General features: G+C 41.6%; 1 protein-coding gene across 12 annotated transcripts in view; it reads left to right on the top strand.

Moving 5' to 3' along the window:
• The window catches only part of auts2a (activator of transcription and developmental regulator AUTS2 a), a 449,192-nt gene that overhangs the window by 147,151 nt on the left and 275,988 nt on the right, over positions 1–26,053 (top strand). Inside the window, exon 1 of one of the 12 annotated variants that reach the window (XM_033635365.2) lies at positions 20,350–20,666. The exons of 10 other annotated variants lie outside the window; for them this stretch is intronic. In XM_033635365.2, coding sequence (XP_033491256.2) covers positions 20,619–20,666 — 48 coding nt within the window. In that variant the 5' untranslated portion in view covers positions 20,350–20,618. Of the gene's footprint in view, positions 1–20,349; positions 20,667–26,053 lie in introns of those variants that run through there. One more of the 12 variants, XM_078172336.1, reaches the window with a different exon arrangement.

Here is a 26,053-nt window from a genome sequence, read left to right on the forward strand (position 1 = left end):
CAAGGTTCGCATCATGTTTTGGGGAACCAGGGCAACCTGATGAGGAATGGGCCACTGGAACAAGACATAGATGGACTAGAGCAGAGAATTTGGATATGTGTGTGTGTGTGTGTGTGTGTGTGTGTGTGTGTGTGTGTGTGTGTGTCTGTGCCTTTCTATATGATGTTGGACCAACATCTCATCTCTGTAACGATTGTTGAACAGCTGTACAAGAACAATAGTGAGTTATTGTCACTTGGAAACCCTGCAGTGGCGAGTTTGACAGCTGACTCAGTGAGTAGGACTGTACAACTGAGCCATATAGTGAATTAGGTATGAATTCATTTAACGTGTTTTAGAATTCGACAATCTATGCATCATTTATGGGTAACTACCTGAACAGACGACTATTTTAAACATGCATATTGAAGAAAAGTGTACTTTAATAGCCCTTCAACACAGTATTGATATTGACAACAGAAATGAAAATATTCTAGTGAGCCATCTCTAGCTGGAACATTGGATTTCAAGAGTTGTACTTTAAGACAACTTGTCTGGAATAAAATCATGTCTTCATCTCCTTGCCGCAGGTTGGACTGATATCGTTCACACAAACAGTAAACATGAGCATTTTTGATGCAGGACTCTCGGTTGTTGTAAACTTACCTGGTCACTCTATCATGTAATCAGAGATTGGGTGCATATGAGAAAAGTCTCTTAGCTCTCAAGTAAAAAAGTAAATTAATTATACATAAACAGCTTTTCCTGAAATTGTGAAGAGAATTACTGTTGCGTGAAACATCACAGTTAATGTGTAAACGTTAGAAACGCACACCTTTATATTTCTTACTTCAGCTGTGCTCAATAAAGCACAAATGTTTATAAGTCTACAAAGGTATGCAGTCTGATCCTGACAAATTGACAGACTGCTCTGTATTTTCCTCTTGAGTGATGACCGTGGAACCATAGCAACAGCAGCGATGGTTAAAAGAAAAGATGGACAAAAAGACCCGAGCCGGTTGTTTTCTCTGTCTGCTGTTCCAATTTCATGGTAGAGCCGAACAAGCTGTTTGGACGCGAGGAGTTAAGCCAGATATGAGAGCCCAACATCTGTCAGATAACATCAGAACGCATTCTTTCCATTTCACTGCATTACATGCACTCAAAATGCAAACAGCCTGCAGCAAGTTCAGATTATTCCGTTTTTTCACAGCTCATCACACGTTTGCCACTGTCTGTGTGAACTCAGTGTCTCACCTCCACTTGAATCCAGGCAGATCTCAAGTGGGAAGGGGATAACAGTTATTGTCCCCTGACCTTGAGCTCAGCTTCCACTGCCTCTACTGCTCTTTCATCAGATGAAGCCTCCGTCTTAACCAGATCTGCTCGGAAACTCCTCTTAACCTGGCACATGGGCAGGGATCCAGGGCGAAAAAGAGGTATTGATCCTCTAACCTTACAGGCCACTGGATAGGAAGGAGTAGAGCTACAGATGAAAGTTACTGTCAGGAAAACTGGATGTGCTTCAGAAAAAAAAACAACACTCTTCAGGGTCTCACAGTGCCAAACACAATCAATTTCTGATGTTCAGTGCATGAGTGAAGTGAGTGGTAGAGTGTTGCACACACACCAAATGCAAATGTGATATTCAGTATTCTGAAAAATATCCCTGGTGCATACATTCACATACAGTAGAGTGTAAAAGGAAATAGTGAAAACTGTTCTGTCAGATTTGGCCCAGATGAGCAGATGGAGACGGTTTCTCCGAGAAACCCGCAGGGAAGGCCAGACTCTATCCTCCTCTTTCCTCTCGCTGTCCTCTTGACAGTGCCAGCTCTTTGCCACCGCGGGCTGAGGAGGTGGCAGTCTCAGCCTGGTTTTCCTGTCGCCCCAGGGCAGGGAGAGAGGAATGGCCATCTGTGATTTACCCAGACTCTGGGCATTGTCTGCCACGGGCAAGGGGAGGGACGAGAAACAGTAAATCTTCCTGAAAACATCGATACGTCCAATTCTTGGACGAAGGTTTAACAAAGGCATCTATTTGCCTCTGTGTATACTCTGGACAGTCGTCTGTCAAGTACAGTCTTGCAAGAATTGGACCACATGCAAACTTAAGTAGCAGTGTGTGTAGGATTTAGTGGCATCTAGCAGTGAGGAATGTAGATTGTATCCAGCTGAAACTTCTCGTGGTCAGAATTCCTTCAGTGTTCATTGTTCAGGAGGTTTTTACACTCACTTTAGAAGTCAGTGCTTCTCCAATGCTGTTTGGCTCATCCCAGACAGGCTGCTAGCCGAGCACGTGCTAACATGTGCTCACCTTTTTGCAGATCCAGATGTCCAGGAGGTTTTAACTTTTTATCCACAGAGGTCTCATCCTCTCCAAACACCTGTGATTTAAAAAGAAACAAAAAAAATCACATTAAAAATTTGGGTTTTTTATGCCGTTTTGCTCATTGCAGAGTGGCTGCTAAAGATGGTGGTTGATGTGAATCCATGAACAGCCTTCTGAGCCTTCGCCTCACAGCAAGAGGGTTCCTGGCTTAAACCCGGGGTGGGGGGTTCAAACCTCGGGATGGGGGAGCCCCTCTGTGCAGAGTTTGCATGTTCCTCCATGTCAGCATTGGTTTTCTCCAGGTGCTCCAGCTTCCTCCCACAGTCCAAAGACATGCAGGTTAGGTTAGTTAAAATAGTCTAAATTGGTCGTAGGTGTGAATGTGAGTGTGAGTGGTTGTCTGTCTCTATGTGTCAGCCCTGTGATAGTCTGGTGACCTGTCCAGGGTGTACCCTGCCTCTCACCCAATGTCAGCTGGGATAGGCTCCAGCTGCCCTGCGACCCCCAGCAGGATAAGCGGTCACGGAAAATGAATGAATAAGTGAATGACATTAAAAAATAGTAGGGGTTTTTTATGCCGTTTGGCTTGTTGTGGAGGGGCTGCTAATGATGGCGGATGATGTGAAAACATGAATTGCCTTCTCAAGAGCCAGTGTTTGGGTTGTCCGATCTGGGCTACTGTAAAAACTTGGCGTACTCCTTGGACGAGGACCCACTCCCTATGTAGATTTAATTAGCTGATTCTAAGGTGACGAAAACACTAAGATTCCTATAATTAGGTGATTATACACCAAAGAAAATATACTTTTTATATTATATTCCATTTCTGTCAATATCTCCCTTTAAATCCTACACACTGGACCTTTAAGCTGATAGTTCGTACATTCCAAGAAGCCACCTCAGTTACCCTCACATAAAGTTTCAGCTTACCTAGAATGCTTTTGTCAGTGAGCCTGCGTTTATGATGTTAAGTCGCCACGTGAAACACCATTATATGGTTTCCTGGAATAAACACAGCATGTCTAGACCATGTCCCCTCCCTGACACAGCCCTCAGTGGCTGCCAGGAAAGATGGAATAATTGAATCCTGAGCAGAGAAGAAAAAGCTACGGTACAGCACACCAACAATGGGTCCGGTCTCTTTCTCTCTTTCTTTGTCTGGTATTTTTAGAGGAGTAAACTGGAGTTGTGTAGCATGCTGGGGTACTTTTGTGGTGTGCTGGCACCCTCTGCTGCTAGCTAAGGAGAATGCTTTTGTGGAGGAATCTCATGTAAGATGTGCTCTCTTTTTACCGCCTGCTGCTGTGGTATTTCCAAATCTTGCATTGAATACTTTCGTCCTTTTTAATTGGCTGCAGTGTAGCTTAGCAGGGTTGATCTTTGTCTAGTTCCACAGGGCACAGGCAATGTGACTGATTCATCGGTGAGTAGCTGTAATGTAGAAAGGGTCAGAGAGGGACAATTGGCATGTGCAGCAATTTGGAGAAATGGGCCAATATTACCCACAAATGGTTAATTTTTAAAGGCCATGCACAGAACAAAGTAGCATTTTCATCAGAATACACACATCTGGATTTTACCCCATGAGTTTTCTGTGTGCTCCATTTAATGTGGGCACACACACACACACGCGCGCACGCACACACGCATCCCCTGTCTCTCTTACTCTCTTATTACTGTCTATCTCAGAGCCAATTTGCTGTAATGTTCTGCGATGCAGGGGAACTGGTTGGCGGTAATGAAGCTAAAATAAGTAGAGCTTATTATACAGTGGCACATTGGAACTATGCAGGGCTCCCTCCACACAGCCGCACACACAACAGTCATTTCTCCAGCAAAAATATGCCACTCTGCAGGGATCAACTTGCGGGGACACAGCCTTGTTAGTGTAGCAGGCTGAAGCGCCATGTGTACTGTATGTGTGTAGCCGAGGCTGTCTTCTCCAGTGTAAAGCAGATATCTCATGTGTCTGAATGTCACACTTCAGAGCTAACTGGGTATAATGAGCAAAAAATTGTTGCAGCGGAAAACTAAATTCTTTTGATTGTCGTCGGTTGCAGGGATGCTCTTGTTGACACACAGTGTGGTATCAGTAGTTATGTACAGGGTCTGAACAGATGCTTTACATCTGTGAATAAATCCTCACTGATCCTAATGACATATGTTTTAATGTGAGGAATGGATTTGACTGGTGAATTACGTGCTTTAAAGGGCTGCATTTTAGAAATAATATGTAATGTACAACCCTGATTCCAAAAAAATTGGGACGCTGTGTAAAACATCAATAAAAACAGAATGCATAAATAGCAAGTATTTGACATGCCTTTGTTTTCATTAAACATATTTCTAATGCACCTATTCACATTAAATCAATAAAACTACACAGAAAAAGTAATAGTAGCATTTCAGTCCATAAAAATTACACTCAATTAAAATGGAATGACAGGGAAAAAAGTACTGAACATGCTGATTGAAATGTATTCAATACTTGGAGCAGCATTTGTTTGCAATGCCAGCTTCAAGATGCTTCCTGTATGAAGAATTTCATCTCAGTGTTCAGAAGGGATTTTGGCCCATTTTTACACAGACAGTCTTTAAATCTTGAAGGTTCTTGGGAAGCCTGCTTGTAAATTTCACATTCAGAACTTTTAGTGTCCTCAGTTTCCGAACTCTCACTGAGTGTTTTTAAAAGGAACAGTGATGTAACACAGTGGTAAATATGTTTCTGTCCCTAGTCTTTTGGAACATGTTGCAGGCATTAAATTCAGAATGAGTGTATCTTTACAAAAAGCAATGAAGTTTATCAGTTTGAACATTAAATATCTTTTGCCTTTGTACTGTATTCAGTTGAATATAGGTGGACAAGGATTTACAAATCACTGCTATCTGTTTTTATTTAAGGTGAACACAGTCACAACTTTTTTGGGTTTGGGGTTGTGTATCCTCTTTGCTTAGTGTGCAGTTTATCAGTGAAATATGCAGAAGCTGCACTGCATGCTGGCATCTCAGCTCTGCTCAGCTCCTCTCAGTTCATTGTATCAGAATGACATTTCAATCAGGAGAGACAGAAGAATGAAGTAAAAGTAATATTTAATACAGAATATGAATGTACAGATTAACAGATGATTCATGCTGAGTAAGATTTAACAGAAGTCTTTGGGTGCTTGGACACCAGAGGGAGATATTTTGTGATCGGGGGACAATTGAGGGGCAGCAAAATAAATCCCCCCTGACACTGTGGTGGCGATGGTGGCTGCTGACTCTGAGGCTGCTGACTGCTGAGGCTGATGAATCAGTAAAGACTAGGTGGTGATGGGGAGGTGGAGGGTGTGCACGACTGCAGCAGTGTCAGCTGTGATAGGCTCCAGCACACCCATGACCCTCAACAGGATAAGCGGTTACATAAAATGTATGAATGAATAGACGAAAAAAATTAAAACACAAAGTAAATAACACACCGTTTAAATACAAAAGTGAAAAAATAATACATGTTCAAACACCAAAAAAAACAAATAATAAACAAACAAACAACAAATATTAATTAAACAATATAACTGTAAGATATTTATAATTTAGGTCTTGAGTGGTTATTTTTTTAGTATCTATTAGATTTTTTTATTATAATTATAAAGACATAAAGAGTCATTAATTTGGCAACAGAATAAAATTATAATCCAATATAAGTATACTGTTCATGACATGATTCCACCTGAAGTCAATACATATTGAATTATTAAAAAACCCTAATTATCACTTTCCCAGTTAGTTACATTTGAATTCTGTCACAAGTAAGGTTTAAATATTTGAATATACTGAAATTATTTGAGAAATCTGGCATGATTTAACCAAATATGACACATAAGGCTGCACAAAGCCGCATGTTGACCTGTGCAAATCATTTCAAAATGTGTGAACTTCGCAAATTACAGTGTAATGTCATTATATTTTATTGATATAGATTTAGTGGTGCCTCAGTCGCATCAGTCAGGTGTATTTACCATTACATGCACTTGATGTGTGAATAGAGATCTGGTGTGATCTTCAGCTCCACTCTGTGCTACAACCACCATACAGATTGTAATGCAATAAAACACCGCCCTCACATTGTAAAGGGTTAAGAGCAACCATCATTATTTGTGAAATACAGATTCACCTTTGCACAGAAGGTGAGGTTCACACAGATCAATATGGCAGTCCTAATAGGATTTATCTTTATTCCTTTTAACTGTGCTTTACATCACTTTGATAGCCCCCCCCTCTTAAAGCCGCTGTTAACCTTGATTCAAGTGTCTTTGGCTCACTGCTATTTCTTTGAGTTGACCCGCTAAGAGCCGTGGTGGAGATGGCTGCTTTGATGCCTTTACGCTGCATCTGCTGCCTCTCTGACTCGCCTCCAGCTATACAATACACTTACACACAAGACTGTCAGAAGAGATGGTGGAGAGAAACAAGCCAAGCAGCGGGGAGGGTTTAATGTGTGTCAGGGAGCACGCAGAGCGCACATGTGTGTGTTTGTGTGTGTGATGTTTTATTGTTTTCTGGAAGTGAGTGATGTAAGAGCGATGCGAGTCAGAGGCCACGTACGGCAGATCCCGGTACATCCCCGCCCCCAACCCCCCCTCCTGCCCTGATGCATTTCCCCTGTCAATGCTACACATGTAGTTCACAGGTTACGATCAATAATTTGTACTCTCCACCCCTCTCAAAGAGATATGGCCCAGCCTCCACCAATCCACAGTAATGGCTGTTGCTAAGGAGCGTGGGTAATGGCATGCAGTCTATTTTTCAGGCATGTTTCAAAGTTTTTAATGGGGCCGCTCCCACATAAGAGCCCCTGTGTGAATTGTGGTAATGGGCAGCAGAAGGAGCAGGCGTCCTCTCCATACTCCGGAATCATGAGTGTTATAGCTCGGAGATCATTATCTTCTGGTCCCATGCTGACTTATCCTCTGTCATAGTGAAAAAAAGACGAATAGAGAGGTCAACAAAATGGATTTTATTGCCCATACTTAGAGAGCAAGTAAGCCAAAATTGGTAAAGAGCAAATAGACATGCACTGGTATTTATTTGTGTTGCAGTGACCTGGCAGAGTCTGTGCGGGGACATGTCACTGTGACCTTTAAAGGTTACACATGTACACATTTATTCATCACACCACTGTCCAATTTGCGATTACCACAAGTCAGGGACATGGTTACATGTGTTAGAGAAAATTAGAAGGCTCTATCACACACCAACTGTAACATTAATTATTATGTCGCTTAGACATTATTCCACCTCTTCCCTGTCCTAGGGTCTGAGAGAATCATCTCCATGTTGGATGTCACAACTGTTGGATGACTATTGGATGGTATGCAATGTCCTCATAGAAATTCGGTACAGACATAATAGACATAATAACTCAAGTGATCCCCTGACTTTCCATTCAGCAAAATATCAGGGTTTTTTTTTTTTTTTTTGTCAAGCCTTCTCATTGGCAACAGCCATGTTTTCATGGCTATATATATACGTATATATGTCCCATTCTCGTGAATGCAATATCTGAGGAACACCTTGAGTGACCTTCTCTCAAATTTGGCACAAACATCCACTTGGACTTAATGATAAACTGATTAGATTTTGGTGGTCAAAGGTCATAGTCACTGCGACCTCACAAAACAAGGTTTTGGCTATAACTTAAGAATTCATACGCTAATTATGACAAAATTTCACAGGGATGTCTGATAGGATAAAATGACAAACTGATGACATTTTCTAATCAAAAAGTCTAAATTCATTGTAACATCGCAATGTTCCGCTAAAGCATGTTTCTGGCTGTTATTCAACGCTATAATTCAGGTACAGAGAGGCTGATCTTATAGATCGTCTGCGCTGTCGGGTTGAAGATTTGTGTGAAGCTTCCACATTTAAGAATTCCTATCTTCTTTGCAGAAAGAAGCGTTATCTGCTGTCATCACTACATATGAATCTGGACAGACGTGCATGTAAACTGCAACTCAATGGAGGCATACAACTGAAAAGTGATAATTGTAGTTGGTCCAATACTTTGTTTGGTGGTCAAATACAAGCAAAGTTAATGATATCCCCACCAGACTCAGACATATGGTCGTAAAAGGAAAAAGAGAAGAACAAACAAAAAAAAACAACTTAACAAAACAAACAACTGAAAACAACTAAATTATTATGTCATTATCATCCAAACTTGGCCTTAATCTATTCCGTCTTTTTCATAGTGATTCAGTTTCCCCAGCCTTGTAGCGATAATGCCGTCTTACATAAAAAGATGTTTTAAAAAGGAAAGAAAAAAGGGGAATGTCAATCGCTCTTTTCCTTTCGATTCAAAAGTAAATCTTTTTCCTAGTAATATAATGGTATTTAAAATGCAAGGGCAACCATTTCTTAACTCACAAAGCATTAGTCTTTGAGGGCCCATGGTTAAAAATATCGAACTTGATCTTTTGATAGTCATCCAAAAAGTTGCCACATGAGGACAGAACCAAAATGAATGCAACATACCTTCATTTCAGATTACAAACAACAGTTTCCATCCCCGTCCATACCCCAACCGAAAAGCATTTTCCTTGTTGGCAGTCTTTTGTACAGAATTTTTAATTGAAAATATTGCTTAATAATTTATATCATATACTTGTCTCCATGGTAGTGGGATATCAAATATCACCTCCTAGTACAACTACAACTTTTCTGGCTTGTCATTTAAATATTTTATACATGAAAGATATTGTCATCAGCAGCATTATTTCAGTGTGCTTAAAGCTGTAGATTAAGAAGGTCTGATTGCTGAGGATAGCAACTGTGATATATAACAGTGCGTAGCAGCAATTTACAGTCAGTGCTCCCAGTTTATCATTGTCTTTATCAATAAATTAAATAATTGTGAGATAAAAGACCTTCTGCAGGAGATTTCCCAACCATGATAAAGTCAAAAGCCCAGTTGGAGTTTACAGTGCACTAGGTCACACTGAGTACAGAGAAATCTCTCTCTGGGATTGTTTGCTCGTTCATTACTTATCCCACCCACTCAAGCTTCTAATTATGATATTGCATTTTTATTTCCTGTTCTTTGCTCCAGTAGATTTGTTCAACAGCTTGTGCTTAATCCCCTCAATATTTCTGTCTGGCTTCAAGAGACACACTTTCACACTAGGACACTCTTACAAACACACACACATAGAGCGAGATGCACAGCAATCACAGGTGAGGATTTACTGAGGTGGGTCATGTTCCAGTTGAATATTACGTTATTGAGTTACTGAAGGTCAGCGTGATATTGCTTTATAATGGAAGATTAAACTCTGGAGAGCGACTGCTCAGGTTTCATATAGTCTTTTTCTTGCACTTTTTGGTGATTTGAAAAGAGCACATTGAATGTTTCCCTTTAGTGATGTTAATGAGTATTAACGTGGGCATGTCTATTGGTTGAGCTGTTGCTGACCCGAGTCCACTCTCCACGGCCTGTCTCCACGCAGCTTGTCACAGCTGGCCGAACACACCAGACCTTAGCGCGCATGTGGCTTAGCTTACACTCTCTGCCCACTACAGTTTGTTGTAGAAGAATTAAGCTGGAACAAGCGTCAGTCCATGTGTGTGTAAGCAGGCACCCATATGGAATGCCAGCCCAGGCACGAGGAAAAATTTTAGCATTGTATGTTTCTGCAAACAACAAATACATTATTTTCCAATTTCATATATTATATCAATGTTTCTAAAGTGACAAAGTATATTAGCTGATTATGTCATCAGGAGGTGGAGAGGATTGTGGATGGTGGGACACCCAGGTGAGACAACAACAAAGCTGCAGACCACTGTTGTAGATTAACAAACAACAGGTTGTGTTTTTACGAGTCATTGCTGTGTTTCAAGTGACTTTTTAGGCTGCTGATAAAGGCGTCTTTGATGGACCTGTGGCTGTCCTTTGGGTACAGTCCACAATAAGCAATTGTTTTTTACCAAGACATTGCTGCATTTCCAGAACAGATGGTGGCAGGAAAAGTGATTGTATTTTCCTGAGACATTGCTGCATTTCAAGCCGGGTAGTGGCAGGATAAAAGGGTTGCTTTTTACCAAGACATTGCTGTGTTTCCAGAACAGATAGTGGCAGGAAAAACAATTGTTTTTACCCGAGACATCACTGCATTTCCTGCCAGGATAGTAGCAGGAAAAGCAATTTTTTACAAAGTCATTGCTGCATTTCCAACAGGGATAGTGGCAGGAAAAGTGTTTTTTTTAACTGAGTCATTGCCACATTTCCAGAACAGACAGTGGCAGGAAAAGCGATTGTTTTTTCCCGAGACATCACTGCATTTCCAGCCAGGTTAGTGGCAGAATAAAAGGGTTGTTTTTTACCAAGACATCACTGCATTTCCAGCTGGGATAGTGGCAGGAAAAGCAATTTATTTTTACTGACTCATCGCTGCATTTCCAGAACAGATAGTGGCAGGAAAAGCGGTTGTTTTCCCGGAGAGATCACTGCATTTCCAGTCAGGATAGTGACAGGAAAAGCTTTTTTTTCCGTGTCACCGCTGCATTACCAATTGGGAAAAACAGTTGTTTTTTACTGCATCATTGCTGCATTTCCAGCAGGGATAGTGACGGAAAACTAGTTTTTTTTGCCAAGACATCACCACATTTCCAGCCAGGATAGTGGCAGGAAAAGCAGTTGTTTTTTACTGAGCCTTCACTGCATTTCCAGCCAGAAATGTGCCACCAAGATTGGGTATTTTAAGCCAAAACATTAACTTTTCCTCACCGTTACCAAGTGGTTTTTGTGCCTCAACCCAACCACAAATATAGCATGCCCTTGGTTTGCAGAAAGGTACAATGCAAATGTTTTCTCTGGTGATTGGATTGGGAATGCACATAGCTGAAGGAATACCTCATAGGGACCTTAAAGCTTGCACCAGTAAGATTAACCACAATAAACAGCAGTTAGGCTCCATGTCATTGAGCTCTTATAAATAAATGTAAGCATATGTCTCATCCATCATATCAGGAATAGGCAACTTGTCCCCTATTCAATATGTGACAAAATCAACAAACAATCTGCACATAATTGTAACAAGTGTTGTGATGTTGAAAGCGCTTGTTTTCCCCCACCAACCGATTCATTGTCTTTGTTATGGCGTTCACTCCCGGGTGGAGCTGTTTTCTTATCTTGTCAGGGTTGTTTAGTGAACACTAGAATTATGCTATTTACGTGGAATCCATGTTGTGATTAAACAACGTTCTGTGCTCTGTCCCTGGCTGCCAGCAGGTTCCTTTACTTATTTTCTGTTGACTAACTGTGATTTTCATCTCTGTTTTTCCTCCTTTTTAAACTCCGCCCTCTCCTTTATTTTTTTCTGGTAATGACTCGGAAGTGTTGTTGTCCGGGGTGCACATGTAAAAGATTTCGAGGCCCTGGCTAGCATCAGACAACCCAGCAGCAGTCCAGCTCCTACCCCACTTCCAGCCATCCTGTCTTTGAACCTTTGCCTCAACCCCCCCTCTCGCTCTGTCCCAAGTCTCTCCTGTCTGTGAGCAATTAATCTGTGTTTATCTCCGTTTCCTGCTTTCATCTGATCCGTCCACCGACCGATGCTGGGACAGCTGGGTCTGTGGGCTGCTTCCTTCATAGAAGAGAGGAGAGGGTGAATGCGTGCGAAGGCGTTTAGGCAGGGTGGAGGTGAACTGAAACATCATGGAGCTGGCATTGGCTCATGCATCTGAAAGTCATTGGAACATGGAATCATTTCCCCTCCTATTTCGCTTGCGTATTTCTCTCTGGAGCCTATTTTTCCCCTCCTCAACCAGACCCCTGTCCAAATTGCCTGCTGACTTGTGTTTGGAAATGAGTTCCAAATGAAGTCCTGGCTCGGGACTCAGACAGACAGTATGTTGCGGTGTGTGTATGTGTGTGTGTGTAAATCTGTATTTGCAGTGTGTTTGTGCTTGCTGGCCTCCACCTGTGCAGTACTTATCTCTCTGGGCTTTTACAAGGTGGGAGTTACATGTAAACACACTACATCATGGCACTCAGCTCTTATAGGTATTTAGTTTATACAAAACTTCTTACAATGTAAACCACTGAGCGACATGCTTTACTTTATTACAATGCAATGACACTGTCCTCCCGTGACCTTGATGTTCCTTTGGTTAGCTGGAGGAAGCTTTTAATGAACAGTTGTGAATCAAACAAGCTTTTTTTTAGCTCCCTGCAAGGATTCCTCAATCCACTCTGATGTCTGTTTGTTTGTTTGTCACTTTTTTGTGAGGCTGTTGCTGCTGCCTTTGTTGCAGAATAGCAGGCAGTTTTTAGCCCTGCTAGTGGCACAGTTCTGTAAAATGTTGGCAATGTTGGGCTCGTTAGTCTTTTGAAAAGCAATAACATGACTTAACTTATTACTCTCTGCCAACAGTAATTCGTTACACTACTGTCGTGAGATTTGGAACCGATATCCAGGACCCCAAGAGAATGGTTTGCAAAAACTTTTGTCTCCTGACTCATCTTGGGAAAATAATGTGTGTGGACTAACACGCATTTTTGCTTTTGTTTTAAGATGTGTTGATAAGGCGATGCCATTATGTAAACGACAGCATGGCCTTAGTTGGTCTTTTACAGCAAACAGACCCATCGGGTGACGCTGACTGCCTGGCCCACACTAAGGCCCTTCACACATGGTAACAGAGCTGGTTTCACTCGATGGCCAATGTGTTGACATTGTGGGAACGGTACGGTGATCAAACGCTTATATGGATCAAAAAACGTCAGACACAATCATTCCTACACAAATGCTGTTTGAATAATAATCAAATAGTCCACTTACAGTGTTCACTTTGGGTCTTTTCATACATGACAGCACATGGAAAAACAATTTACAGCTATGGTAACTCTATACATACAGATTTTTACTGTACTCCCAGGATCCTTTGCCTCGCAGTAACCCGGCTGCTTTCAGCTGGCAGCTGCTGCTGCGTGCACATTGAAATGATGACGGGAAAAAGAAAGTCAATTTCCCTCGATGAAAAACGAAGTCTCCGCGAACCTTATGAGTGCTGGTGATGGAGACAGAGAACGAATGCACACAGGGAAAGCACCTCTGGGTTAAATCCCCCTCATCAGATGGATGATAATGCCTGGTCATGTGATGAAACACCTGTGCTGTATTTTGAAACAGTCAGTAAAATTCACTTCAGTTAATCTACAAGTGTCAATTAGATGCTAATCTGCATGAAAAAAAGGTTATAATACTCATACATGATCATTGTAAGCGGTTTCCACTATAATTAAAGGCCTGTGAATGTTTTTCCAGTCTTTCAAACGATTGTGACTGTAGTCATATGAAGACTACCTACCTGAGCATTTGATAATTCAGGCAACAGTTATTGCTCAGAAAAACTACATTTACAGAAGCTGTGCTAAATACGCTGGTGTCGGAACGTATTTTACAGTTTTTCTTTTTCTCTGTTCTTATCCTCTGTCTTTCCTCTCCATCATATTTTTTCTTTTTGACACTGTCAGATGGTGCTCAGATGGTTTTTTAGTTGGTATTTCAGAGGCATTAAACCACAGATATGCACATAAAATCAAACACTTCCTCTGCTAAACCATGAATAAAGTGGAATATTTAATCAAAGTTTTTATTAAATCACACTACACACATGTTTTTAAAGGAATAAACATATACTCTACATTACATCTCCTGCCAGTGAGCATGCAGCCTTCCCAAAAGAGGAAATTCAGGTTATTACTGCACCTCATGGACCTTAATACAAGTAGCCTCACTGCGCTACAGCAAAAGTCATTTGTGCCAAGGCGACCTGGTGCTATAATCCCCAGTATTAGCAGGAGGAGGAGGCGTGTGTGTGTGTATGTGTGTGTGTGTGTGTAGGAGGGCTAACGTGATTTCCTGGCTGTGGCCTAGATGGGACTCAGGCCTGTATTATCTGGCCATCAGAAAGAGTCAGCCTCAACTCTAATATCTGTGTGTGTGGAGAGCAGGAAATGGCCTTTTGTTTTGCTGGCCAATACAGCCCGCGGACAGGAAGAGAGGAAACATGCACTGTGTCGTGCCATGTCGGGCCACTGCCTCTCAGTGCGTGCAGCAGTATTACAGAGAGAGGAGGAAGTCTAAGACTTGCAGACAAAATCAGTTGTAACTCCTTCCCTCCCTCACTAACTAATCTTACTCTTGGTGGAAGCTAATTAGGGTCTGACAAACTAAGAAATATTGCTCTTCCTTCTCTCCCCTAGACTTTACTTGTGTCTCCTCACATACCTTACATTAGATTTTGTAAAAGGCCCATGTTGCATTTAACAGTAGAGCTGTGTTTGCCCCAGAGAGCTCGAAGATTAAAGCAACCTCTAAGAGCATTTAAGGAAGTGGAGAGAAAGTGTTTTGCAGGAGGGTTTGCTGTTTTTTCCTTCGTAGTCTCTCTTTTTTTCATGCCAGCAGGTTCAATGGAAAATTGGAGCAGGGATGAGGCGTCGTAGCTCCGGGGGGTGGGGGGGATTGGGGGTTGAACATCTGGGCTAGCTGGAAGAGTGGAAGGGGGAGAGGAGTCTCAAACAAACAAACAGAAATTTACTCTGTTTCCCTACATGCCTACATGTGTCATGCACAAGGACACACTTGGATGAGCATTTGCAGCCACCAAAGTCAAGCGCGCACACACAGGCATATCCAAACAAACACACACAGTTGTGTCTTAACCCCCAGGAGAAGCGGTGCCTCCAGCGGGACAGCGTCTGTGCAGGCAGGCAGCTCCAGGGCATTTGTCGGCTTCTAAAGCTGCGTCTGCATTTGGCCCTGTGGGAAGGAGGGATTCAACAGGGGAGAAATGAAAAGGAAACATAACATCAAACCACACACACCTTTGAGACGTATCATTGCGCTGTAGTTGTCCAAAAACTGGAGCATGAAAAGCCATTCCTGCGTGCTGATAAAGCCATGTGGAAACAATGCTCCTTAACCTCGTGTTATTCCACTCTGCTGCCCCTGAAGTTAATTGTTTTGATATGATCTCTTTGCACTATGTTTAATTGTTAAGCAAGAGATCCAACAGGATCTCATGATAACCCCATAATCTCCAGCAAGGGTGCATTATAGTCCTTAACACATTATCACCAGAGCCATGACGTCATCTGTTCAGCCTTGTTCAACTTTCTGTGTTGTGTCTAAATACACACCAGGCGGTGAAATGATACCCTGAGCTTCTTTCTTCAGCATTTTTGGATTTGGACTCTCCGAGCTCTTGCAGCTCTTTTATCCGGGCACAGCGATGGCCGTGAGGGACACGGCCAAGTGTAGGCATGTGTGTGGGAAGTGAGCAGGCAGGCAGGCTGTCACTTAGCATTACAGCACTACAGACTCCCCGTGGGTGACATGAGGAGAGCGGAAAGTGAGAAGACGAGAGAGAGGGAAGAGTGAGAAGGAGAAAACAGGAGTGGAGCAAACCATATACAGCAGCCCACACACCAAAACACACACCCGGCCCCTAGCAACCCCGAGTCTCGGAAACCTGCTGTTTGTTTTTCTTTTGATTAGACCAGCCGCTGAAGATAAGCTCTTCTGACAAGACTTCACTGCTGGCCCCTGAAAAGAGAATCCAAAGTGAAAGGATGCTAAGAGGTAGAAGGAAGGGTTAAAGACTCTGGATAAGGAAGACAAAAATAGTCAGTTCATAATGTTCATCTGGTTGGCTGCGGATCAGTAATAAGGCAATTCTCTATGTTCTTTACTTGAGAACAGTTTCTCTGTCTGTTCCAAAAAATCTGTTCATACTTTGTTGAAACAGAAGCTCAGCCACGATCATTTTTTAACACTTATTTATATGGATGTTGTCAGGAAACATGATAGCATCTTCAGTTGTTCATGGTTGTTTTGTTACTATCACTTGTTCTTCCTCTCCTACTTCTGCTGTGTGTAGTTTTGCCCAACCCCATGTGTGGTTTTAAGCAATTTGCACCTTCAATAAGTTAGCCACAGGTAGTCGCAGTTGTGCAAACACATTATCCAAATCTGGCATCAGCACCCCTGCGGTGAAACTGACAAAACATCATAACAATCCTCTCTACTTCAGCCTTCTGTGATTCTTTGATAACAGTGTTCTACACTGCATTTGGCTTTAATTTAGGAGCGTGTATGACCTTTTTAGAAGCATAATACTTTTTTATGGTCTTGCTGTCAGGAATATTTTAAGAGATCCTACGGAATGACAGCATTAGTCTGCACAGAGATAAATAATTTGTCATTTTAGTGATTTTTTTAGTTAAATAGACTTCCATTTTAACCTTCGCCATGGGCGATCCTTTATTGTATCATTATAAGTCATAAATTGCACATTTCTTCGTTTCAGTCAGGACCACTTTAGTCAAAGAAAACTTTATTTCCATTAGTCCAGCAGTATTATATTTGGCGGTATGGCTCTGTTCTGGGGCCTCTCTGCCTTTCCTTGGCCTACACAGTAAGCCTCTTCCACACATCTGTGGAAAGCCTTAAGGCGGAGAGAGCGAACCTCCCTGCCCTTCCATACGCCTACATGGAAAGCCTAAGGCAGATAGAGCACACCTCCCTGCCCTTCCATGCGCCTACATGGAAAGCCTGAGGCAGGCAGAGCAGCATCAATGATCTATCAGCTGACTCCCTTCATCAGTCAGCTGCTCCATCATTGCGCTGTTTGAGATCAGCTGATGTAGCTGGGATGTGAGCTGAGCTTGACATCGTGTCCTGCCTGAATTAACACTATGCTCAATTTCTTTACCTACCTTTAAATCTTTCTAAATCATCTTGCTGAGGTCATTCAGTGCCCTGGCTGTGCATCTCCTCTGCCATTGTTGTGTGACAGGTGCACTGCACACACTTTAAAAAAAACTGTTTATGGGAAATGCGTTCCTCATATTATTTTACACCTTGTTCTGACGGCAAGCAAGTGCAGCTCTGTCCACACTTAGTCGGTTAAATATGCACTTCTGTTACGTCATGTAAACAAACTACGTACCTATCAACTGTGCACTCGACTGGAGATGTGACCACTCAAAAGACAGGCGAGTACTTGTTATCTTTCTACAGTTGTATTTTTAAGCAGAAAACACGTTTTATATTGTGATATTTACTGGAAATGACATACAGTGTAGCCAACACCAAGTTGGTTGTTATCACTGATGATCATTTACCAGAAACTTTCAGCTCCCTGGTGATCTGCTGCCCTCTTATTCAGGTTATTGTAGTTGGAGGAGGTGTTGTGTAGAGAACTCCTCATTTCAACTTCACAATTCCTTATTCATTACAGAGCTTTTAAAGTGCAAGAGAAGGCTAAATAGAAACCAATAGAAAATCAAACTGATTTTGTGGCTGATGCTTGCTTGAGTCATTCATTCAAAACCTCATTCAGAAAAATAGAGCAAAAACAAAGTAATCCCTTCATCTATTTTTAAAGACAGTAACTGTATTTGGAACACCGCAAGTTTAAAATGTAACTGTAACAAAATACTTACTCATATTTTATAGTTTAAAATACATAACACAGTTACACTTATTCCATTACCTCCCAACACCTGTCTTACATACATACTGTGTGTAAAGTTTACCCCAGACCTTGTTTTGTATGGATAACAAACAAATCGTTGATTTAGCCCCACTTTTATAAGCATGACTTTTAAGAGATGCTGTCTCTTGTTGTCCCACAGTGATAATGGTTTCTGCCAGACGTTCTTGCTGCGCTGGCACAAAGCTTTGGGCTCAAAGGTCTGGCTGAGGGAGGCCATGTTTCCATGGATGCTAACACAGCCATTGGCACTACTGGGTCTGATTGCTTTTGTTTATAACCCACTGCTGTCCTGTGATAGAGGGGTTGCCTCAGTGTAACTCAGGAGCTGCCAAATTTGGCTAAATCCTGTGGGATACAGGAGCCCATTCTATCTGGCAGACATCTCGAGAAATAGTCAAAGGTGACATGATTATATACAAGGCGGTGTTGTGTGTATGGGCTCTGGGCCCTGTGCACCGAGGGGAGTGGCAGTATGTAAACATTAGCTGGGTGGCCCAGTCTCTGCTCTGGCTGTGGCCTTTTTAGTCCTTAAGCCTTCACAGTAGGCGACTGGCATTTTAAAGGTTCACCTCAGGATGTCAGTTTGCTGCCCCCTGCTGTAACCATACATCCTTGGCTTTGTTTTCATGGTGATTTAACTGCACAAATTAATTGTGGTCAAACAAACTCCCTACATTCTCGGTTATGTATGTTCATGCCAGAGTGGGGAGGTAGATGTTGTATAGTGGTAAGATGCAAAAGTTACATTTAAAGTATAGCTTGCTGTGCTGCCACAAAATGGCCTAAAAGATCAGCTCATTACTACACTGGAATTGTCCTTTATAATTACATTTGACACATAAAAACTGATTTAGTGAAATTGATTGATTGTTCATGCGCAGTTTTAGGAAAAATATACCGTTTTAAAGAGCAGAAATGCTCTTAGAAAACACAAATATTGACTGAAATAGAATTGAAATGGGATTTCATTGTATCCTGTGGTGTAAATTAGATCCACCAATAGGGGTGGACGAAATGGCCCTGAATTAATATCAAGATATTTCAGGGTATTTTTGCGATAACGATATTCTTGACAATGTGACGAATTAGTAAAAAATAGATTTTACTATTGATTTCAGAACATAGAATTGCAGCAAAATAAGTGATACAGTTTTACATGTCAACCTTACAGTTGAAATATTCAGTAAAAACTAAAGAAAAATGATCTCATATTTTAATCTGTAAACAACAGTAACTTTTTCAGATTCAGATTCTGTATACAATATTAATAGTTGAACAAAATAAAGTCTACCACAAATTACACATTTAAACAGCTCCCAAATTCAAAAAATGTCCCCTGGGATCTGTATATATCAATCAACAGGTGATTTCCTTCTTTTAGTAAAATCCTAAATGATTGAGTTGGGTTTTTTTTCCACCTGGACCTTTATGCTCTGCTGTTTCTCCTCTAATTATCACGCTGTAACCTGTGACAGGCTGTGATGATACCACAACTACTGCACATTCACACTTATATATCACATTTGATTTACCTGACACTGGGTAGATGATTTTGGTGCTCTCTATACACAACTCAAGATGTGACATTTGTTTGGTGTTTCATACATAGACTGTACATAAAGATACACGTAAAGAGAGTCTATAATTTCCAGATTTGGGATTTCATTTGTTCGATTTTCTCACCTTTTTAAACATACCTGAATATAACCAAATAACATCAAACACAGCTTGTCAAAAAACACAAACTGTAGTGGAGACTCACTCAAATGACCACCTGTGGGTCCCGGGGACTCACTATGTTTAAAAACCTATCAACCTCACTGAGAATGCGTCAAATCGGCTCAAATGTGGGGTCAGATCTTTAAAAGCTGAATTGCAGCGGTTGACATCTTATGAAATGTGCATCCACAGCACACCAACAATAATCCCTTTTGCAGTAGTTTTAAATATTTGAAGCTATCATGCAGAGTTGAGCTGTACCCAGTCTAATCTCAACTTAACTGCATTTGACAGAGCATTTTCGAGGCACATTTGTTCAGCCGTCAGAGTTTATTTGGCTCGTGGGAACGCCGCGCCTTCGGGTTCAGACCAACATCAGGGGCTGCTGTCTGTAGAAATAATAAAGCAGACAGTGTTACTTTACAGAGGGCAGAGAAACGCAAGATTGAAATAGATACAGAAGGGGGTTAAACGAGGTCAGACTGAAAGAGCTTAACGGTGCATGAAAGAGAGCAATAGGAAGCACTGAGGGGAGACATCGAGTGAGCAAAGGGCTCGAAAAAGGGAACATTTTTTAAAAAAGGAGCAAGAGAGAGGGAGAACTGGAGCATGTAGGATAGATAGTTAGCTAGGAGGTTAGAAGAAGGAGAGAGGGAAAGGGCAGTGAGGGAGGCTGGTGCTTCAGTCTTTAGAGTTTGCCCACTCAGAAGGGAAACATTCTCCTCTGCTGGCATCTGCCACCACCGCTGAACACAGCTGAATCCCATCTGAGGAGCTGTTCTGTCAGCCTTCCAAGCCCACCACTCCGCACACACACTGCGCACACCAAACCACACGACACCACGAAGACGAGGGAGTGAAAGAAACCGTAGCAGGCTCACAGGCTTGAAGTCAGAGACAGAGCGAGACAGAACAAGCACAGAGACCAGCAGGATAAAGAAACATCTCAGTGTCACTGCACTGCACATTCAACATCCGTCTTTGGAGGAGACGTAGACTTTCCCCCGGCACACTGAATCAGTCAGGAGCAGACGACAGAAGGATGATCAAGTCCAGTTGGTTTTATGTCAAGTTCAAATACAATGAGAAGGTAAGTACATCTGGATTTTTTTTTGTTCTCCCTGGCCTGATTCCTCTCCTCAGTGTCCTGGCAAATATCTAAACATGAGATATTGATTGTCCATGAAAATGTTGAATTATTGAGCTGTGCAAGGATACTATTTCCAGACGTTCCTCAGCTTCTCTCAGTGGCTTTTTAAAATTCACAGTAGAACTTTGCAGGCCTGTGTTAAAAAGCATTTAACTGAAAGGCAGTATGCTGCAAAAGGGCTATGTTTAATACCATTTGTTTGACAGTATTGTGTGTTTTATAAGTGCTGTGCTCACTTAAGTAAGAACACTTAGAAATTATTGCTTCTGACACTGTTTGCTGAAGTGAGAGCACGTCCTTGAAAATGTAATTAAAGCCATTTAGCTGCAAAAATATTTATACAGTTTATTAAATAACAGTGCTGATTTTTGCACTCAGTACTCTAGTTGCTAAAGTGTGACTGAGATCCTGTAGTCTCGAGAATATCACAGATTTCTTCTTACTAACGAACAGGGCTTACCCTACCTGTAGCATGCCTAACATCAAAGGTCTGGTGTGTGCAGCATTTAAAGGTCCACTGTGTAAGATTTAAAAGGATATATTGGCAGAAATTGAATATATTGTTATAAAATAGATATGTTTTCTTTAGTGTATAATCACCTTAAAATAAGAATCAGTGTTTTTGTTACCGTAGAATGAGACATTTCATCTACAAAGGTCCTGGTCTGTGGAGATCGCCATATTGCACCACCATGTTTCCACAGTAGCCCAGAATGGACAAACCAAACACTGGCACTAGATGATATGATGCGATGCGATGCGATGCTGTACAGTATGGTACGGTATGTTGCAGTATGATGTGATATAGTTAATTGTCCTGTAGGGAACTTTGTCATGGACTACGATACGATACGATACGATATGATACGATACACTATGGTACGATATCCTTTATTGTCCCTGTAAGGAAATTCATCTTGGACTCAGGAGCTGCAGAAGTATTGCTGCCTTATAATAATAGTCCAGAAGAAAAGAAGCATACATCATAAAAAACGTGAAAACACACACCATGAGCAAAACACAACACAACCCCTAAAACGTCAAGCAACATTTAAAATCTTAATTGAGGTTGAGACAGGGCCATTTGGGTTTTCATGCAGCCACTATAGCTGGCACGTCTGTTTGTTTTGGAGGAGGAGACCTCTGTGGATAATTCGGCTCTTGGTAAAAACCTGAACAATGAACACTGAAGGAATTCTAAGCGGGTTGATTTCAGTGAATTTTAAGCTGGTTGCAATCTGCAGACCTCACTGTTAGATGCCACTAAATTCATCTATATCTTACACACTGTTCCTTTAATAAAAGTCTGTTTTTCTTTACGCCTAAATAGCATGTCAAAGTGTTGTAGAAACCTTAATGTACAAAGAGGGCATGCTCTTGTCTTTTGATGTAGTGCAGCTATGAAGTTTTAATGCAGTTAGGCATGTCACAGTCTGGACATTAGATCCTATAGCTTGTGTAATGGGATTGAGTCTGATGGGACACAACTGTGACTCCTCTGTGTGGATGGCATTACACTGTGAAAGCCAAGCTTTGGGTCAGCAGCTAGCACTTTCTCCAAATGTTCGCAGCTATGCTAATGAAAACGGGTAGTGTTACAATTGCCTGCAGTCAGTTAACCAGACATTTAGCCAGCTAGGCAGTCAATCAGCCAGACGTCAGCCACCAGTGACCATCCAGCCAGTCAGCTGGCCGGCCAATAAGCTCCCAATTATGCCTCGTCTCTCTTTGTGTCATGACAACGGTTTTAGTGTTGACCCCTTATGCTGATCAAGTTCTCCACTTAGCATCAGGTGTCTGCACTGTAGGATCAATAAAGCTATCTCGTTACATAAAACATGGCCAAGCAGAGCTCTGTTTACTGTGGTTTATGCCGAACTTCTCACGGTTTAGTTTGAACATTTGGCGCTGTAAAAATACAGAAGCAGCGTACATGTGTTGGACTGGCTTTGCCATCATCAGGCTTATTATTGTGGATAAGTGAGTGCGTGCCAAGTGGCCTCGTGGGAGCATCTGTTGGTGCCCGAAGTGCTCCGTTTCCATCTGGTCTGCCATTTTGTACTTCAGTAGTCTTGAGGTGGAGAAGTGAGAAGATGGCTGCTCTTTTTTTATCTTTTAGAAGCAGATCTGTTTTAATGATTCTTCTTTACAGTCTGTCAAATTAAATTTTCCACCATGTGTCCACAAAGAAGCCAACTTCTTAACTATGAACACAAATTAACTGAATATTAACAATTGATGGTTTATAACAAAGAAAAAGGCTAATTTGTCCTTAAAAATGACACATAAGTATGAAAGGCTTCACACTCAACTTTGTTTGTGTAGGATGTATTATTGTTTTCAACCAAACCTGCTAATTAACTTAATTAGAGATAACTGGAACCATTAATGTAGTGTTGGTTTGCAGAGACGCCTGCAAAAAAATGAAAAGAAAAGGTGTCAGATCAAAAAGAAATGTTGCTCCAAGACTTGGCAAAGACGAAACTATGGAGACAAGTTAAAGCAACCATGACAACAGCACGGGTGTTCGCTGGCAGTGTCTGGTGTAAAAGTGAAAGAAGGTGCTATGCTCCTCTCCCTTCCACTCACTGCTCATCCCATTACATTTGGTCAAAGTTAAGTGAGAACATTTCCACTTCACATTTTATCCCCAAAAAAATAGGAGGATAATGGAGGGAACTGAAACGGAAAGAGTCCAGACAAGATGGCTGGTTGATTTTTATTTCAATAATCTTGTTAAGTGAAGGGGTTAAGAAATAAAGATAGAACGGTCGAGCTGATTTGTTACAGGCCTCACTGAATCAGAAATATGTCTGATTTGCACTGAATTGATTGCAGAAGCTCCAGACAGTATTTTTACTCCGAAATATGAAAAATTCAACAGCTTGATCAGCTGGTGTTGTATGTCTGGCTACACTGATCCTCGCTCCTAGGTGGCCTGGCTTTCCTAGACTTTTCTGTTTTCCTCCATGTCTGTGTTCCCAGTTAAAAGAAAGTGTACACAAGAACAGGATGTGTGTGTCAGTGCTTATGGGGGTCTGGGCCGAAAGCTGAGTGTGTGTCGGAGGAGAAGAAGGGCATACGCAGCCGTCGGCTTTTCCTGCTCCCAGCTGTCTCGCCTCAGGAGCGGCCAGCCTCCATGTGATTACGCATGATTGACAGGCACCCTTTCAGCAGCATGCGAATAGGAAGTGACCTTAAACAAGTGTTGCCATTTTTGACTGAGTGGCTGTCTTTCCTCTCCCCCTCCCCTCCTCCCTTGCTCTCTGAAGAGAAAGGGTGAGAAGGGCACGGAGCATGGTGGCTTCTGGGTCAAGAACCCAGGGTCATCAGAGTCTGGGGAAAGGGTAATTGCTACCCCTGTGTGTGGGCTCATGTCCTGAAGTGAGAGGGTATGAGAGGGAGGTAGCGACTGGGGAGAGGCTGGAGGTGGGTTACATTCCTCTGAGTGGAAAGAGAACACAACACTGAAGTCCTGCTCTGTGTGTCTGCTCGCAGCTCTTTGTCCTCCAAGCCAGTGCCAGGACCCCCCAGTGGGCCAACTCTGGGGCCGCAGACCCACAGAGGGCAAACAGCAACCTGACTCACACTGGACTAATTCAATTTAACACACACTGAGTGCCCTGTGATTGGTGTGTTAACTCTGGCCTCTCCCATGGCCAGATGGCCACTCTCGGAAAGATACATTTACATTTTAGGGTATTTGACTGATGCCTTTATGAGTGTACAGTGAGGAAACATTATCCTTGTACAAACAGAAGATACGGTTACACATTTTTTTTCATTGTTGCCATAAGCTCACACAAAAGGCTCCAATTTGTTGTTTTACTGTATATGCAAGTTCTAAGTACTTTTACATGTTAGGTATTGTCGACTGTTGATGCAGTATTCAGAGATGTGGACTTCAGTCTCATGGCTTATTGCAAATTTGAAGACTTTAGACTCATTCATTCATTTTCCATAACTGCTTATCCCATTAGACAGACAACCATTCACACTCACGTTCACACCTACTGTCAATTTAAAGTCTGGGTCAATTAACCTGCATATCTTTGGACTGTGGGAGGAAGCCGGAGAACCTGGAGAAAACCCACGCTGACACAGGGCGAACATGCAAACTCCACACAGAAGCGCTCCCTCACCCCAGAAACCTGGAACCAGCCTTGCTGTGAGGCGACAATGCTAATCACCAGTGACTTGTAACTCGACTTGGACTTTAACACTAATAACTTGTGACTTCAGTTGGACTAGAGCCTTTTGACATGAAAATACTTCATACCTGTCAACCATCCCCAAAGATTAAAAGTATGTTGTTTAAAAAGTGTGCCACAAGTACGGTTGCAACTATATAAGATTTTCACAGTACGACAACTGCAACAGAAGATATTGCAGTTTCACAATATCACGCAATTACAGAATTTATAATATTAAAAGTCAGAATGACCCTTAAAGGAATGAAAATGAAAGGGTTATTGTTGGTAGAACAAACATTTCATTACTATAATTGAAACTATTTTGTCAATGCTTTGTGTAAAAAGTTCCCCTTTGAAAATAACTAATATAAAGGGGAGATTTAATGTCCAGTTCAATATTGTAGATTAGCAAATGTACTCAGCTGATAACTGATATCACTGTATACCGTGAAACCGGTATACCGCTGCAACCTTTGCCACAAGTCAATTAATTTATCTTAATTTCCTGAAACAAACTGAGCATAGCGTTAGTTGTTCTGTTCCCTGGGGTCTTTGCTCCTGCTTTCCACGTAGGCACATGGAAGGGCAGGGAGGTCTGTGCTTTCTTCCTCAGGCTTTCCACTAGTCCTCTTTCCTTTGGTGACATAATTTACAGTTGAAAAAGGGTAATAAATCCCAATATAGTATGGCAATATATTTCACCACAATACTCAGCAAATCACAACATATTTAAAATCATAACATATTTAAAATCAAAATAATAAAAGTAGCAGTAATGTAAGTATTGTGATAATATCGTATCCTGGGTCCCCTGGTAATTCTCCCCTGCTAACTAACAATAATTCCTTATTTTGTTTATAGAAATATAATCTGGCAGGTGTTATGTTTCCTTCAAAACGCACCTGCTTGTACAGAGTTGTGATTTCAATCCCACAGGGTTAATTTTATGTAAAATTATTGATTTGATAATTAAAAAGTAAAAAGAAGTATAGTGTAGCAGAAAATGGAAATACTCAGATCTTTCAATCTCAAAATTGTACCCCAGAAGAGTACTTTAGTAAATGTACTTAACTACTTTCCTTCATTGATTACAGGCACTTAGAGATAAGCAGATACGCCTGTAGCCAAACCTTA

This window comes from Epinephelus lanceolatus, chromosome 11, assembly GCF_041903045.1.
Source record: "Epinephelus lanceolatus isolate andai-2023 chromosome 11, ASM4190304v1, whole genome shotgun sequence".
NCBI lineage: Eukaryota > Metazoa > Chordata > Actinopteri > Perciformes > Serranidae > Epinephelus > Epinephelus lanceolatus.